Source organism: Plodia interpunctella, chromosome 12, assembly GCF_027563975.2.
Source record: "Plodia interpunctella isolate USDA-ARS_2022_Savannah chromosome 12, ilPloInte3.2, whole genome shotgun sequence".
Classification (NCBI taxonomy): domain Eukaryota; kingdom Metazoa; phylum Arthropoda; class Insecta; order Lepidoptera; family Pyralidae; genus Plodia; species Plodia interpunctella.
In genome coordinates this window covers 87,323-105,000 of record NC_071305.1, presented here as the reverse complement: position 1 = coordinate 105,000, position 17,678 = coordinate 87,323, and the positions used below count along the sequence as shown (strand labels likewise).

General features: G+C 62.5%; 3 protein-coding genes across 3 annotated transcripts; all 3 read left to right on the top strand.

The window, feature by feature from the left end:
* Nucleotides 1-3,558: 3,558 nt before the first annotated feature.
* Nucleotides 3,559-5,571, top strand: LOC128674455 (uncharacterized). Its single transcript, XM_053752974.1, has one exon. The coding sequence runs from the start codon at nt 3,559-3,561 to the stop codon at nt 5,569-5,571; it is 2,013 nt and encodes a 670-aa protein (XP_053608949.1).
* On the top strand, nt 5,571-6,557 carry LOC128674454 (uncharacterized; the record flags this gene model as incomplete). Its single annotated transcript, XM_064436292.1, has 1 exon — nt 5,571-6,557. A coding segment is annotated over exon 1 (987 nt), but the record flags the coding sequence as incomplete, so codon positions are not given.
* A 3,575-nt stretch (nt 6,558-10,132) lies between these two features.
* LOC135309821 (uncharacterized) lies at nt 10,133-10,627 on the top strand (the record flags this gene model as incomplete). Its single annotated transcript, XM_064436266.1, has 1 exon — nt 10,133-10,627. A coding segment is annotated over one exon (495 nt), but the record flags the coding sequence as incomplete, so codon positions are not given.
* Nucleotides 10,628-17,678: the final 7,051 nt, after the last annotated feature.

Genomic DNA, 17,678 nt, shown 5'->3' with positions numbered 1-17,678 from the left:
GCCGATGGCATCCGCAGGGGTTTAGTGGGTAGTCTGGGCCGATTAGCTGCCCAGGAGTCCCACACTCAGTGCGTAAATGCATTCCCCTGCGAAAACAAAAAAAAAAAAAAAGGTTAGGTTAGGTTAGGTTTGGGAGGCAGACCTGGCGCGGGCAACGTACGGTGTACGCACAGTGGAGGCCCTGCGCCAGGTCCTGGAGAGATGGATGTTGAGGCGGCGCAAGCCTCTCACCTTCCGCATGACGCAGGTGCTCACCGGGCATGGCTGCTTCGGTGAGTACCTGCACCGCGTGGCCCAGCGGGAGACCGAGCCGGTCTGCCACGATTGTGGCGAGGCTCGGGACACTGCTCAACATGTTCTAGAGCAGTGTCCCAGGTGGAGTCGGCAGCGCCACGATCTGGTGGCAATGCTCGGTGGAGTGGATCTGTCGCTCCCGAGTGTTGTCAATGCGATGCTCGGGAGTGACGGAGCCTGGGCGGCAGTGGCCTCCTTCTGTGAGACTGTTATGTCACAGAGGGAGGCCGAGGAAAGGAACCGCGAGGACCACCCCCTCGCGGAGCCGATCCGCAGAAGGCGGACGGGGGTGCGACGCAGGCGCTACCTTGCGCGCTTGCAAGCGCCTCCGTAATCGGTGGGACTAAAGTCCCACCCGTCGGCAGGGGTCCACCAGGTGTCGGTGGGCCCCTGAGAATGGTGAGTCCGGTCTCTGGCGAAAGAGACCGGCCAGTCGCTGAGGCGTCTTGTGCTAGATAGATCCGAGGCGCCTCCCTGTAAAGCGGCCGATGGCACCCGCAGGGGTTTAGTGGGTAGTCTGGGCTGGATAGCGGCCCAGGAGTCCCACACTCAGTGCGTAAATGCATTCCCCTGCGAAAACAAAAAAAAAAAAAAAAAAAAAAAAAAAAAAAAGGTTAGGTTAGGTTAGGTTGGGGTGCTACTGTCAGGAAACCTCCACGTTGGCTCGATGATTTGAAGGTTTGCTTCTGTCACTTGATCTTTGATTCGGTGATAGCGGCGGCTGACAAGTTATTGGGCTGGTGCACCCTGGGCGACGGTTAATAACTCCCCGTTTAGGGGTCTTGTTAGCCGTTGGCAAATGTCCTGGCAACTGGTGGTGGGTTACCCATGTCGGGTAACCCAGGTTGGAGAGCCAATTGGCTCAGTGGCTGTGAGAGAAGAGGGCTAAGCCCTCTACTCTTACAGCCGTGGTAGGGGTCGCGGGGGAAGAGGAGGGGTTGGTATTACGGTGCGCCGCTCTCCCTATCCTCCGCGACCAGGCGCGGCCATGGCGCAAACATGGTGATCGGTGGGGCCGCAGAGGAGGAGGACTGCCGGTATTACGGTGCGCCGCTGTCCCTATCCTCTGCGGCCGAATGAGGCGCGGCCATGGCGCAGGCATGGTGGTCGGTGGGGCCGCAGAGGAGGAGGACTGCCGGTATTACGGTGCGCCGCTGTCCCTATCCTCTGCGGCCGAATAAGACGGAGAGCCGCTGCCTCCGGTCTGCTTCCGGACTGGATGGCGTGCGGCTCGCCTTGGTGGTTGGGGGCGCGCCTGCGGGCGCCCCCCTGAATCGGTGGGACAAGGGTCCCACCCGGCGGCAGGGGTCCTCCAGATGTCGGAGGGCCCCTGAGAGTGGAGAGTCCGGTCTCTGGTGATAGAGACCGGCCAGTCGCTGAGGCGCCTTGTGCTAGTTAGATCCGAGGCGCCTCTTTGTAAAAAGCGGCCGATGGCATCCGCAGGGGTTTAGTGGGTAGTCTGGGCCGATTAGCTGCCCAGGAGTCCCACACTCAGTGCGTAAATGCATTCCCCTGCGAAAACAAAAAAAAAAAAAAAAAAAAAAGGTTAGGTTAGGTTGGTTTTGGGGTGCTACTGTCAGGAAACCTCCACGTTGGCTCGATGATTTGAAGGTTTGCTTCTGTCACTTGATCTTTGATTCGGTGATAGCGGCGGCTGACAAGTTATTGGGCTGGTGCACCCTGGGCGACGGTTAATAACTCCCCGTTTAGGGGTCTTGTTAGCCGTTGGCAAATGTCCTGGCAACTGGTGGTGGGTTACCCATGTCGGGTAACCCAGGTTGGAGAGCCAATTGGCTCAGTGGCTGTGAGAGAAGGGGGCTAAGCCCTCTACTCTTACAGCCGTGGTAGGGGTCGCGGGGGAGGAGGAGGGGTTGGTATTACGGTGCGCCGCTCTCCCTATCCTCCGCGACCAGGCGCGGCCATGGCGCAAACATGGTGGTCGGTGGGGCCGCAGAGGAGGAGGACTGCCGGTATTACGGTGCGCCGTTGTCCCTATCCTCTGCGGCCGAATGAGGCGCGGCCATGGCGCAGGCATGGTGGTCGGTGGGGCCGCAGAGGAGGAGGACTGCCGGTATTACGGTGCGCCGCTGTCCCTATCCTCTGCGGCCGAATAAGACGGAGAGCCGCTGCCTCCGGTCTGCTTCCGGACTGGATGGCGTGCGGCTCGCCTTGGTGGTTGGGGGCGCGCCTGCGGGCGCCCCCCCTGAATCGGTGGGACAGAGGTCCCACCCGGCGGCAGGGGTCCTCCAGATGTCGGAGGGCCCCTGAGAGTGGAGAGTCCGGTCTCTGGTGAAAGAGACCGGCCAGTCGCTGAGGCGCCTTGTGCTAGTTAGATCCGAGGCGCCTCTTTGTAAAGCGGCCGATGGCATCCGCAGGGGTTTAGTGGGTAGTCTGGGCCGATTATCTGCCCAGGAGTCCCACACTCAGTGCGTAAATGCATTCCCCTGCGAAAACAAAAAAAAAAAAAAAAAAAAAAAAAAAAAAAAAAAAAAAAAAAAAAAAAAAAAAAAAAAAAAAAAAAAAGGTTAGGTTGGTCCGGGGACCACGGTGCGCCGCTGTCCCTATCCTCTGCGGCCGAATAAGACGGAGAGCCGCTGCCTCCGGTCTGCTTCCGGACTGGATGGCGTGCGGCTCGCCTTGGTGGTTGGGGGCGCGCCTGCGGGCGCCCCCCCTGAATCGGTGGGACAAGGGTCCCACCCGGCGGCAGGGGTCCTTCAGATGTCGGAGGGCCCCTGAGAGTGGAGAGTCCGGTCTCTGGTGATAGAGACCGGCCAGTCGCTGAGGCGCCTTGTGCTAGTTAGATCCGAGGCGCCTCTTTGTAAAGCGGCCGATGGCATCCGCAGGGGTTTAGTGGGTAGTCTGGGCCGTTTGCCCAGGAGTCCCACACTCAGTGCGTAAATGCATTCCCCTGCGAAAACAAAAAAAAAAAAAAAAAGGTTGGTCCGGGGAACCACCCCACAGTGCTTGCGTCCACGTCGCGTTCCCCGGGCAACGTCGCGTCCTAACCACCGTAACGGAGTGGTTAGGCCGACGGCTAAAGTGCACTGTGCAGAAGGAGCAATTTGCGAACTGTGAAGAATGTCGTCTAATGACCAAATAATGAGGGACGCCCGCGGGCGTTTCCTGAAAAAAGGCCCTTCTCAGGGCCACCCAAAAGGCCCTTCTCAGGGCCACCCAAAAGGCCCTTCTCAGGGCCACCCAAAAGGCCCTTATCAGGGCCACCCAAAAGGCCCTTCTCAGGGCCAAACAAAGGGAAGGGGGGAAATGGAATGTTCAGGGTCTGAACATTCCGCTGGGGAGGAAACTGACGGGAGTGGCCTCGCTGTGGGCCAAGAGAGGATGGGGAGCCTGTTGGGAAGTGCGGGCTCCATCACCTCGTTGTCGGAGTCGGTGCTGGGCAACAAGCGCCTCTATTCTGAGGTGGCGACTGGTTCCGGCACCGACACTGAGGTCGGTGTGCCACGGGCACAGTCAGTGGCGAAGAGGGGCAAGGCTCGGGGTGCCTCGCACCTGACGAGGGCCCGGGCTGAAGCGAGGAGGAGTCAGGAGGAGGATGCCGAGGCTTCCTTCTCGGCCTCTCTAGGGGCTCGGGCCTTCCGGAGGGGAGGACCCCTGAATGGTGGGGACGATGATGTGGTGGTGGCCCCCATTGATGCGCGGGACTTTGGGGCCATGGGTGCTGATGGACTCATGGCCACTGCGGTGGAGAGGCTGGGTATTATAACCAGCCTCGTCGGGAAGACTGCCGCCCTCAAGGGGGGCTTCAGCTCCAAAATTATGCGGGCCTCCTCGGATATCAGGGATATCGTGGACACCCTGGTGGCGCGCAGCGAGTCGGACGAAGTTCGACGCCTTAAGGCCGATAATGGTCGCCTCCAAAGGGAGGTGGCCATTATGAAGGCTGAGGTCGCTGCGCTCCGCCGGGGGTTCGAGGAGGCTCGCCGTGAGGCTGCTCAGGCTGCGCGGACGGTGCAGCGGCAGGCTGCTCCAGTGGAGGATGAGCTGGAGCAGAGGATGGCCAGATTGATTGATGGCCGTCTGGCAGCGCTAGGACTGGCTGGGTGTCCTCGGAGTGCCACTCGTCCACCTCTGGCGGGTGACAACTCCGAGGTGGCGAGGGCTGCAAGGACGGCCATTGAGGAGGCCTCCGGTCTGGGTCCGGCACCGCGGCCTGAGCAGCCGGTGGAGTTGGAGGTTCGGGCCCCTGCACGCCCGGCCTCTGAGAGGCGGGGTTGTAAGGGGGTAGGTGCTGGGGGAGTGACAGAGTGGGGGCCCTTCGGGCCGTCGACCTCAACAGCTGTGGTCGACGAATGCCCGGAGCTCCCCTGGGTCGAAGTCCGGGGGAGGAGGGGGAAGGGGAAGGGCGTGGGAAAGAAGTCCCAGCCCAAACCTGCGGAGCGACCGGCGGCGGCCCCAACAAAGGCCACTGCAACGGCGCCCAAGGCACCCCCCAGGGCGGCGCCAGCGAGGGCGGCCAAGCTGTCGGCCCCTAGCTCCTCGGCTGTAATTCTCAAGTTACAGCCGGAGGCAGCGCAAAAAGGGGCCACATACAGCTCCGCCCTCCTCAAGGCCGAGCAGGCGGTGAGCCTGGAGGGGCTAGGAATCGGCTCGCTTCGGATTCGCCCGAGTGCGACCGGAGCGAGGCTAATCGAGGTCTCTGGCCCCTCCAACTCAGACAAGGCAGATGCGCTTGCATCGGCCTTGAAGGCGGCCCTTTCCGGCGTCGCGGACGTTTCCAGGCCCGTCAAAACCGCGGACTTCCGCGTGACGGGCCTGAATGATGCGGCAACGGCGCAGCGGATAAAGGCTGCGGTCGCGCAAGCCGGGAGCTGCACGGAGGACCAGGTCTGGGTGGGTGAAATCCGCTCAGACTGGCGGGGCTCTGGCTCTGCCCTGATGCGCTGCCCGGTCACGACGGCTAAAAAGCTGATCGAGGCGGGCAGCCTCACGGTAGGCTGGAGTCGAGTGCAGCTCCGGCACCTGGAGGCGCGCCCCATGCACTGCTACAAGTGCATGGGGAAGGGGCACACCGCATCGCTGTGCCCCTCGCAGACGGACCGCAGCCGGCTCTGCTATAGGTGCGGGGAGGCAGGGCATTTGTCCGCCTCCTGCACAGCGGAGCCCCGCTGCGCGGTATGCCGCGACGCCGGCAAGCCGGCGGGCCACGTGATGGGGGGTAGGGCCTGCAACCCACCCCCGATCCGAGGGAAAGGGCCGTCCCCTCCTCCGCGCGAGGGAAGGCAAGGGGAGGCGCCAGTCGGCCAAATGGAGGAGTGATGGGGGTCACCTTCCTCCAGGCCAACCTCAACCACTCCGCTAGGGCGCAGGATCTCCTCCTGCAATCCATGGCGGAGTGGGATTTGGATGTCGCGGTGGTCGCGGAGCCGTACGCGGTTCCCTCCCTGCCTCACTGGGCGGGGGATCTGGATGGCCTCGTGGCCATCGTGGCTAGGCCTGGTGCCGCCCCTCCCCTCGCGATTAAGAAGAGAGGGAACGGCTTTGTGGTGGCGGTTCGGGGAGAGTACGCCATAATTGGTGTTTACTTCTCCCCGAACCGGGATTTGCCGGCCCTGGAGCGGTTCTTGGATGCCCTGGGGCCGGAAATAAGGCGGTTAGCGCCCCTAAAGGTCTTCGTGGCCGGTGACTTCAACGCCAAATCAACGGCGTGGGGGAACCCGGCCACGGAGCCCAAGGGGCGAAAGGTGGAAGAGTGGGCGCTGGCCGCGGGGCTGTCTCTCCTAAACAGGGGGACAGCCCACACGTGCGTGCGACGGACGGGCGGATCGGTGGTGGACTTGACGTTCGCCACCCCCTCCGCCGCGCGCTCCGTGTCGGACTGGAGGGTGGAAGGGGGGGTGGAGACACTCTCGGACCACTTGTATATTCGGTTCGAGGTGTCGGCCGCCCCCCAATGTCAGGCGGCATCATCGTCCCGGGTGCGCAGCCGGTTCCCGCGCTGGGCCCTTACGCGGCTTGACCGGGAGCTGGCGGAAGAGGCGGCCATCGTCGGCCGCTGGAGCCTCCCGCCTCTAGACGGAATGGGGGTGGACGACGCGGCTGACCGTCTCGGCGACGCTTTCACAGCGGTGTGCCGGGCGGCCATGCCAAGCGTAGGTCGAGCCCCCCCTAGGCGGGCGGTCTATTGGTGGTCGGCGGAGATTGCCGCCCTTCGCGTCGCCTGCAACGCGGCCCGAAGGGCCTATAGTCGAAGCAGGCGGCGCAGTCCCCGGGACGAGGAGAGGGATGGTCAGCTGTATGCGGTGTATGTGGAAAACCGTAAGGAGCTGCAGCTGGCCATCGGTCGGGCCAAGGAGGAAGCCTTCGAGGAGCTGGTGGAGGGTATCGAAAGAGACCCATGGGGCCGGCCGTATAAGTGGGCGCGAGACAAATTGCGCCCACAGGCGACCCCGCTAACGGAGACCCTTCAGCCAGCTCTGCTGGGGGAGATTGTCGGGGATCTATTCCCCGGCAATCCGCGAGGGTTTTCTCCTCCGAGGATGGCCCGACAGCCGCCTGACGCGGAGGGAGAAGAGGTGGAGGCGGATCCGCCTCCCGTCACCGACGTCGAAATGGAGGTGGTCCTCGACCGCCTCCAGACAAGGAAGAGGGCACCGGGTCCAGACGGGGTGCACGGGAAAGTGCTTGCGCTGATTCTCGTGCACCTCGGGGAGGAGTTTCGGGGGCTGCTCAACCGCTGTCTGCGAGAGGGGCAGTTCCCGAAATTATGGAAGGAGGGCCGGCTCTGCCTTATTCCGAAGGGGAGCCGGCCCTTGGACTCGGCTTCGGCGGTGCGACCTCTGGTCCTGCTGAGCGAGGCTGGGAAGGCCCTAGAGAGCGTTGTGGCCTCTCGCCTCGTTCGGCATGTGGAGGAAGGCCCGGGACCGCGTCTCTCTGACGTGCAGTACGGATTCCGGGCCAAGAGGTCCACCATCGACGCCCTCAGGCGTCTGCGGTCGGTGACGGAGGAGGCGGATCGAGAAGGCGAGGTGACCCTGGCGACGTCGTTAGACATCGCCAACGCCTTCAACAGTATCCCGCACTGTGTAATACGGGAGGCGCTCCGGTACTTCGGAGTGCCCTCGTACCTGCGGGGGCTGTTGGGGGCGTACCTGGAGGAGCGGGTCGTCCTGTACGAGGACAGGGGAGGTCAAATGGTCCGGCGGGGCGTCGGGTGCGGTGTCCCGCAGGGGTCGATTCTCGGCCCTATCCTGTGGGACATCGCATACGATTGGGTCCTGCGGTGCCGGCTTCCCCCCGGGACGGGTGTCATCTGCTATGCGGATGACACTCTCTTCACGTCCCGGGGTGCGAATTTCGGTGAGGCGGCGCGGCTGGCCGAAACGGGCCTCGCCCTTTTGGTCGGCCGCATAGAGAGGCTGGGGCTTCGGGTCCGACTGGATAAGACCGAAGTCCTCCTCTTCCGCGGGGCCCGGACGCGAGGACCTCCCCCAGGGGCGCGCCTCCAGGTGGGTCATGAGGAGTTGAGGGTGAGTACTCAGATGAAATATCTGGGTCTCATCCTTGACGGAAGATGGTCCTTTGTCCCCCACTTCCGAGAGCTGGGGCAAAGGATCGTCAGGACGGCTGCATCGCTGGGCCGACTCCTGCCCAATCTGGGTGGGCCCAGCGACGCTGTACGGAAGCTGTACTCCGGCGTGTGCCGGAGTATGGCGATGTACGGCGCCCCCGTTTGGGTGGACGCCCTTGCCGCGGAGAATAAGCGCCTTCTCCGGCAGGCGCAGAAGGTGATCGCGGTAAGGGCGATACGGGGGTACCGTACAGTGGCGTTCTCTGCGGCCACAGCCCTCGCGGGCGACCCGCCGTGGGAGTTGGTGGCGGAGGTGCTCGCCGAGGTTTACCACTTTGTGGCGAACAGGAGGGAAATCGGCGAGCACCCCTCGCCTGAGATGGTCCGGCGGGTCCGCTTGCGAGGGCAAGCGGAACTCATGCGGAGGTGGGAGGCAGACCTGGCGCGGGCAACGTACGGTGTACGCACAGTGGAGGCCCTGCGCCAGGTCCTGGAGAGATGGATGTTGAGGCGGCGCAAGCCTCTCACCTTCCGCATGACGCAGGTGCTCACCGGGCATGGCTGCTTCGGTGAGTACTTGCACCGCGTGGCCCAGCGGGAGACCGAGCCGGTCTGCCACGATTGTGGCGAGGCTCGGGACACTGCTCAACATGTTCTAGAGCAGTGTCCCAGGTGGAGTCGGCAGCGCCACGATCTGGTGGCAGTGCTCGGTGGAGTGGATCTGTCGCTCCCGAGTGTCGTCAATGCGATGCTCGGGAGTGACGGAGCCTGGGCGGCAGTGGCCTCCTTCTGTGAGACTGTTATGTCACAGAGGGAGGCCGAGGAAAGGAACCGCGAGGACCACCCCCTCGCGGAGCCGATCCGCAGAAGGCGGACGGGGGTGCGACGCAGGCGCTACCTTGCGCGCCTGCAGGCGCCCCCCTAAATCGGTGGGACTAGTCCCACCCGACGGCAGGGGTCCACCAGGTGTCGGTGGGCCCCTGAGAATGGTGAGTCCGGTCTCTGGCGAAAGAGACCGGCCAGTCGCTGAGGCGTCTTGTGTTAGATAGATCCGAGGCGCCTCCCTGTAAAGCGGCCGATGGCACCCGCAGGGGTTTAGTGGGTAGTCTGGGCTGGATAGCGGCCCAGGAGTCCCACACTCAGTGCGTAAATGCATTCCCCTGCGAAAACAAAAAAAAAAAAAAAAAAAAAAAAGGTTAGGTTGGTCCTGGATGGGGTGCTACTGTCAGGAAACCTCCACGTTGGCTCGATGATTTGAAGGTTTGCTTCTGTCACTTGATCTTTGATTCGGTGATAGCGGCGGCTGACAAGTTATTGGGCTGGTGCACCCTGGGCGACGGTTAATAACTCCCCGTTTAGGGGTCTTGTTAGCCGTTGGCAAATGTCCTGGCAACTGGTGGTGGGTTACCCATGTCGGGTAACCCAGGTTGGAGAGCCAATTGGCTCAGTGGCTGTGAGAGAAGGGGGCTAAGCCCTCTACTCTTACAGCCGTGGTAGGGGTCGCGGGGGAAGAGGAGGGGTTGGTATTACGGTGCGCCGCTCTCCCTATCCTCCGCGACCAGGCGCGGCCATGGCGCAAACATGGTGGTCGGTGGGGCCGCAGAGGAGGAGGACTGCCGGTATCACGGTGCGCCGCTGTCCCTATCCTCTGCGGCCGAATGAGGCGCGGCCATGGCGCAGACATGGTGGTCGGTGGGGCCGCAGAGGAGGAGGACTGCCGGTATTACGGTGCGCCGCTGTCCCTATCCTCTGCGGCCGAATAAGACGGAGAGCCGCTGCCTCCGGTCTGCTTCCGGACTGGATGGCGTGCGGCTCGCCTTGGTGGTTGGGGGCGCGCCTGCGGGCGCCCCCCCTGAATCGGTGGGACAGAGGTCCCACCCGGCGGCAGGGGTCCTCCAGATGTCGGAGGGCCCCTGAGAGTGGAGAGTCCGGTCTCTGGTGAAAGAGACCGGCCAGTCGCTGAGGCGCCTTGTGCTAGTTAGATCCGAGGCGCCTCTTTGTAAAGCGGCCGATGGCATCCGCAGGGGTTTAGTGGGTAGTCTGGGCCGTTTGCCCAGGAGTCCCACACTCAGTGCGTAAATGCATTCCCCTGCGAAAACAAAAAAAAAAAAAAAAAGGTTGGTCCTGGATGCCCTGGGGCCGGAAATAAGGCGGTTAGCGCCCCTAAAGGTCTTCGTGGCCGGTGACTTCAACGCCAAATCAACGGCGTGGGGGAACCCGGCCACGGAGCCCAAGGGGCGAAAGGTGGAAGAGTGGGCGCTGGCCGCGGGGCTGTCTCTCCTAAACAGGGGGACAGCCCACACGTGCGTGCGACGGACGGGCGGATCGGTGGTGGACTTGACGTTCGCCACCCCCTCCGCCGCGCGCTCCGTGTCGGACTGGAGGGTGGAAGGGGGGGTGGAGACACTCTCGGACCACTTGTATATTCGGTTCGAGGTGTCGGCCGCCCCCCAATGTCAGACGGCATCATCGTCCCGGGTGCGCAGCCGGTTCCCGCGCTGGGCCCTTACGCGGCTTGACCGGGAGCTGGCGGAAGAGGCGGCCATCGTCGGCCGCTGGAGCCTCCCGCCTCTAGACGGAATGGGGGTGGACGACGCGGCTGACCGTCTCGGCGACGCTTTCACAGCGGTGTGCCGGGCGGCCATGCCAAGCGTAGGTCGAGCCCCCCCTAGGCGGGCGGTCTATTGGTGGTCGGCGGAGATTGCCGCCCTTCGCGTCGCCTGCAACGCGGCCCGAAGGGCCTATAGTCGAAGCAGGTGGCGCAGTCCCCGGGACGAGGAGAGGGATGGTCAGCTGTATGCGGTGTATGTGGAAAACCGTAAGGAGCTGCAGCTGGCCATCGGTCGGGCCAAGGAGGAAGCCTTCGAGGAGCTGGTGGAGGGTATCGAAAGAGACCCATGGGGCCGGCCGTATAAGTGGGCGCGAGACAAATTGCGCCCACAGGCGACCCCGCTAACGGAGACCCTTCAGCCAGCTCTGCTGGGGGAGATTGTCGGGGATCTATTCCCCGGCAATCCGCGAGGGTTTTCTCCTCCGAGGATGGCCCGACAGCCGCCTGACGCGGAGGGAGAAGAGGTGGAGGCGGATCCGCCTCCCGTCACCGACGTCGAAATGGAGGTGGTCCTCGACCGCCTCCAGACAAGGAAGAGGGCACCGGGTCCAGACGGGGTGCACGGGAAAGTGCTTGCGCTGATTCTCGTGCACCTCGGGGAGGAGTTTCGGGGGCTGCTCAACCGCTGTCTGCGAGAGGGGCAGTTCCCGAAATTATGGAAGGAGGGCCGGCTCTGCCTTATTCCGAAGGGGAGCCGGCCCTTGGACTCGGCTTCGGCGGTGCGACCTCTGGTCCTGCTGAGCGAGGCTGGGAAGGCCCTAGAGAGTGTTGTGGCCTCTCGCCTCGTTCGGCATGTGGAGGAAGGCCCGGGACCGCGTCTCTCTGACGTGCAGTACGGATTCCGGGCCAAGAGGTCCACCATCGACGCCCTCAGGCGTCTGCGGTCGGTGACGGAGGAGGCGGACAGAGAAGGCGAGGTGACCCTGGCGACGTCGTTAGACATCGCCAACGCCTTCAACAGTATCCCGCACTGTGTAATACGGGAGGCGCTCCGGTACTTCGGAGTGCCCTCGTACCTGCGGGGGCTGTTGGGGGCGTACCTGGAGGAGCGGGTCGTCCTGTACGAGGACAGGGGAGGTCAAATGGTCCGGCGGGGCGTCGGGTGCGGTGTCCCGCAGGGGTCGATTCTCGGCCCTATCCTGTGGGACATCGCATACGATTGGGTCCTGCGGTGCCGGCTTCCCCCCGGGACGGGTGTCATCTGCTATGCGGATGACACTCTCTTCACGTCCCGGGGTGCGAATTTCGGTGAGGCGGCGCGGCTGGCCGAAACGGGCCTCGCCCTTTTGGTCGGCCGCATAGAGAGGTTGGGGCTTCGGGTCCGACTGGATAAGACCGAAGTCCTCCTCTTCCGCGGGGCCCGGACGCGAGGACCTCCCCCAGGGGCGCGCCTCCAGGTGGGTCATGAGGAGTTGAGGGTGAGTGCCCAGATGAAATACCTGGGCCTCATCCTCGACGGGAGATGGTCCTTTGTCCCCCACTTCCGAGAGCTGGGGCAAAGGATCATCAGGACGGCTGCGTCGCTGGGCCGACTCCTGCCCAATCAGGGTGGGCCCAGCGACGCTGTACGGAAGCTGTACTCCGGCGTGTGCCGGAGTATGGCGATGTACGGCGCCCCCGTTTGGGTGGACGCCCTTGCCGCGGAGAATAAGCGCCTTCTCCGGCAGGCGCAGAAGGTGATCGCGGTAAGGGCGATACGGGGGTACCGTACAGTGGCGTTCTCTGCGGCCACAGCCCTCGCGGGCGACCCGCCGTGGGAGTTGGTGGCGGAGGTGCTCGCCGAGGTTTACCACTTTGTGGCGAACAGGAGGGAAATCGGCGAGCACCCCTCGCCTGAGATGGTCCGGCGGGTCCGCTTGCGAGGGCAAGCGGAACTCATGCGGAGGTGGGAGGCAGACCTGGCGCGGGCAACGTACGGTGTACGCACAGTGGAGGCCCTGCGCCAGGTCCTGGAGAGATGGATGTTGAGGCGGCGCAAGCCTCTCACCTTCCGCATGACGCAGGTGCTCACCGGGCATGGCTGCTTCGGTGAGTACTTGCACCGCGTGGCCCAGCGGGAGACCGAGCCGGTCTGCCACGATTGTGGCGAGGCTCGGGACACTGCTCAACATGTTCTAGAGCAGTGTCCCAGGTGGAGTCGGCAGCGCCACGATCTGGTGGCAGTGCTCGGTGGAGTGGATCTGTCGCTCCCGAGTGTCGTCAATGCGATGCTCGGGAGTGACGGAGCCTGGGCGGCAGTGGCCTCCTTCTGTGAGACTGTTATGTCACAGAGGGAGGCCGAGGAAAGGAACCGCGAGGACCACCCCCTCGCGGAGCCGATCCGCAGAAGGCGGACGGGGGTGCGACGCAGGCGCTACCTTGCGCGCCTGCAGGCGCCCCCCTAAATCGGTGGGACTAGTCCCACCCGACGGCAGGGGTCCACCAGGTGTCGGTGGGCCCCTGAGAATGGTGAGTCCGGTCTCTGGCGAAAGAGACCGGCCAGTCGCTGAGGCGTCTTGTGTTAGATAGATCCGAGGCGCCTCCCTGTAAAGCGGCCGATGGCACCCGCAGGGGTTTAGTGGGTAGTCTGGGCTGGATAGCGGCCCAGGAGTCCCACACTCAGTGCGTAAATGCATTCCCCTGCGAAAACAAAAAAAAAAAAAAAAAAAAAAAGGTTAGGTTGGTCCTGGAGAGATGGATGTTGAGGCGGCGCAAGCCTCTCACCTTCCGCATGACGCAGGTGCTCACCGGGCATGGCTGCTTCGGTGAGTACCTGCACCGCGTGGCCCAGCGGGAGACCGAGCCGGTCTGCCACGATTGTGGCGAGGCTCGGGACACTGCTCAACATGTTCTAGAGCAGTGTCCCAGGTGGAGTCGGCAGCGCCACGATCTGGTGGCAGTGCTCGGTGGAGTGGATCTGTCGCTCCCGAGTGTCGTCAATGCGATGCTCGGGAGTGACGGAGCCTGGGCGGCAGTGGCCTCCTTCTGTGAGACTGTTATGTCACAGAGGGAGGCCGAGGAAAGGAACCGCGAGGACCACCCCCTCGCGGAGCCGATCCGCAGAAGGCGGACGGGGGTGCGACGCAGGCGCTACCTTGCGCGCCTGCAGGCGCCCCCCTAAATCGGTGGGACTAGTCCCACCCGACGGCAGGGGTCCACCAGGTGTCGGTGGGCCCCTGAGAATGGTGAGTCCGGTCTCTGGCGAAAGAGACCGGCCAGTCGCTGAGGCGTCTTGTGTTAGATAGATCCGAGGCGCCTCCCTGTAAAGCGGCCGATGGCACCCGCAGGGGTTTAGTGGGTAGTCTGGGCTGGATAGCGGCCCAGGAGTCCCACACTCAGTGCGTAAATGCATTCCCCTGCGAAAACAAAAAAAAAAAAAAAAAAAAGGTTAGGTTAGGTTAGGTTAGGTTTCCGGCGGGTCCGCTTGCGAGGGCAAGCGGAACTCATGCGGAGGTGGGAGGCAGACCTGGCGCGGGCAACGTACGGTGTACGCACAGTGGAGGCCCTGCGCCAGGTCCTGGAGAGATGGATGTTGAGGCGGCGCAAGCCTCTCACCTTCTGCATGACGCAGGTGCTCACCGGGCATGGCTGCTTCGGTGAGTACTTGCACCGCGTGGCCCAGCGGGAGACCGAGCCGGTCTGCCACGATTGTGGCGAGGCTCGGGACACTGCTCAACATGTTCTAGAGCAGTGTCCCAGGTGGAGTCGGCAGCGCCACGATCTGGTGGCAGTGCTCGGTGGAGTGGATCTGTCGCTCCCGAGTGTCGTCAATGCGATGCTCGGGAGTGACGGAGCCTGGGCGGCAGTGGCCTCCTTCTGTGAGACTGTTATGTCACAGAGGGAGGCCGAGGAAAGGAACCGCGAGGACCACCCCCTCGCGGAGCCGATCCGCAGAAGGCGGACGGGGGTGCGACGCAGGCGCTACCTTGCGCGCCTGCAGGTGCCCTCCTAAATCGATGGGACTAGTCCCACCCGACGGCAGGGGTCCACCAGGTGTCGGTGGGCCCCTGAGAATGGTGAGTCCGGTCTCTGGCGAAAGAGACCGGCCAGTCGCTGAGGCGTCTTGTGTTAGATAGATCCGAGGCGCCTCCCTGTAAAGCGGCCGATGGCACCCGCAGGGGTTTAGTGGGTAGTCTGGGCTGGATAGCGGCCCAGGAGTCCCACACTCAGTGCGTAAATGCATTCCCCTGCGAAAACAAAAAAAAAAAAAAAAGGTTAGGTTAGGTTAGGTTAGGTTAGGTTAGGTTAGGTTAGGTTAGGTTAGGTTGGGGTGCTACTGTCAGGAAACCTCCACGTTGGCTCGATGATTTGAAGGTTTGCTTCTGTCACTTGATCTTTGATTCGGTGATAGCGGCGGCTGACAAGTTATTGGGCTGGTGCACCCTGGGCGACGGTTAATAACTCCCCGTTTAGGGGTCTTGTTAGCCGTTGGCAAATGTCCTGGCAACTGGTGGTGGGTTACCCATGTCGGGTAACCCAGGTTGGAGAGCCAATTGGCTCAGTGGCTGTGAGAGAAGGGGGCTAAGCCCTCTACTCTTACAGCCGTGGTAGGGGTCGCGGGGGAGGAGGAGGGGTTGGTATTACGGTGCGCCGCTCTCCCCATCCTCCGCGACCAGGCGCGGCCATGGCGCAAACATGGTGGTTGGTGGGGCCGCAGAGGAGGAGGACTGCCGGTATTACGGTGCGCCGCTGTCCCTATCCTCTGCGGCCGAATGAGGCGCGGCCATGGCGCAGGCATGGTGGTCGGTGGGGCCGCAGAGGAGGAGGACTGCCGGTATTACGGTGCGCCGCTGTCCCTATCCTCTGCGGCCGAATAAGACGGAGAGCCGCTGCCTCCGGTCTGCTTCCGGACTGGATGGCGTGCGGCTCGCCTTGGTGGTTGGGGGCGCGCCTGCGGGCGCCCCCCCTGAATCGGTGGGACAGAGGTCCCACCCGGCGGCAGGGGTCCTCCAGATGTCGGAGGGCCCCTGAGAGTGGAGAGTCCGGTCTCTGGTGAAAGAGACCGGCCAGTCGCTGAGGCGCCTTGTGCTAGTTAGATCCGAGGCGCCTCTTTGTAAAGCGGCCGATGGCATCCGCAGGGGTTTAGTGGGTAGTCTGGGCCGTTTGCCCAGGAGTCCCACACTCAGTGCGTAAATGCATTCCCCTGCGAAAACAAAAAAAAAAAAAAAAAAGGTTAGGTTAGGTTAGGTTAGGTTAGGTTAGGTTGGGGTGCTACTGTCAGGAAACCTCCACGTTGGCTCGATGATTTGAAGGTTTGCTTCTGTCACTTGATCTTTGATTCGGTGATAGCGGCGGCTGACAAGTTATTGGGCTGGTGCACCCTGGGCGACGGTTAATAACTCCCCGTTTAGGGGTCTTGTTAGCCGTTGGCAAATGTCCTGGCAACTGGTGGTGGGTTACCCATGTCGGGTAACCCAGGTTGGAGAGCCAATTGGCTCAGTGGCTGTGAGAGAAGGGGGCTAAGCCCTCTACTCTTACAGCCGTGGTAGGGGTCGCGGGGGAAGAGGAGGGGTTGGTATTACGGTGCGCCGCTCTCCCTATCCTCCGCGACCAGGCGCGGCCATGGCGCAAACATGGTGGTCGGTGGGGCCGCAGAGGAGGAGGACTGCCGGTATCACGGTGCGCCGCTGTCCCTATCCTCTGCGGCCGAATGAGGCGCGGCCATGGCGCAGACATGGTGGTCGGTGGGGCCGCAGAGGAGGAGGACTGCCGGTATTACGGTGCGCCGCTGTCCCTATCCTCTGCGGCCGAATAAGACGGAGAGCCGCTGCCTCCGGTCTGCTTCCGGACTGGATGGCGTGCGGCTCGCCTTGGTGGTTGGGGGCGCGCCTGCGGGCGCCCCCCCTGAATCGGTGGGACAGAGGTCCCACCCGGCGGCAGGGGTCCTCCAGATGTCGGAGGGCCCCTGAGAGTGGAGAGTCCGGTCTCTGGTGAAAGAGACCGGCCAGTCGCTGAGGCGCCTTGTGCTAGTTAGATCCGAGGCGCCTCTTTGTAAAGCGGCCGATGGCATCCGCAGGGGTTTAGTGGGTAGTCTGGGCCGATTAGCTGCCCAGGAGTCCCACACTCAGTGCGTAAATGCATTCCCCTGCGAAAACAAAAAAAAAAAAAAAAAAAGGTTAGGTTAGGTTAGGTTAGGTTAGGTTAGGTTAGGTTAGGTTAGGTTAGGTTGGGGTGCTACTCACTTCGTGACGTTGGTGCCCAAACTTAAGACAGCGGCACTAGCCCTGGGAGGTCTGCTGCCGAATGTGGGAGGTCCGAACTCATCTTGCCGTCGCCTTTATGAGGGTATTGTGAGATCGATGGCTTTATATGGAGCGCCTATATGGGCGGAGACTCTGAAAAACCAGAATGTCGCTCTCCTTAATTCCTCTCAGAGAGTGATGGCAATCAGAGTCATAAGAGGATATCGCACGGTTTCCCACAGTGCGGCATGTGTACTAGCAGGGTCGTTGCCATGGGACCTAGAGGCAAGAATTCTCGCGTCGGTCTATAACTGGCGTGAAGAAGCGGTGGCTCGTGGTAATCGACCTGCTCCTAGAGAGGTGGCGGGGTGTCGCTCCCAAAAGCGAATGGAAGCCCTACAATTATGGCAGGACAGGCTAGAAAACACAAGTGCTGGTCGTCAGACGGTAGAAGCCGTCCGTCCTATATTACAGCAGTGGGTGGACCGGAGTCATGGGTCCCTTACCTTCCGACTGACGCAGATTTTGACCGGGCATGGTTGCTTTGGCAAATATCTGTGTCAGGTGGCTGGAAGGGAGCCGACAACCGAGTGCCACCACTGTGATGGCGGCTTTGAGGATACGGCCGAGCACACCTTAACAGTGTGTACGGCATTTAGTACGGAGCGTGCTGAGCTTACAGCCGCAATTGGGCTAGATCTCTCTCTGCGGGCCATTCTGATTGCGATGGTCTCGTCCAGAAGAGAATGGAATGCTGTAAAAAGATTCTGCGAAGTTGTAATGGGAGTAAAGGAGGAAGCGGAGCGTGAACGTGAAGCTACGACCTCAGACCCCATGCGACGTAGAACAAAAGGACGAAGAAGGCGGGACTTTAACCGCCAACAACCCCCCTGACTGGCAAATCTGGGTGGCGGACTCGGGGATAAGTCTGTCGACCCAACTTGAGGATGCGTGCGCGTGTGCCTGCGCGCAACCCAAGAGGCAACAAAAACAAGAGGAACCTGGAAGCAGGTAATCGCAGCCGACAGCAGTAGAATGCCAGACTTCGGTCAGGTGACCCTGCTAACGGCACCAATTGCGATAA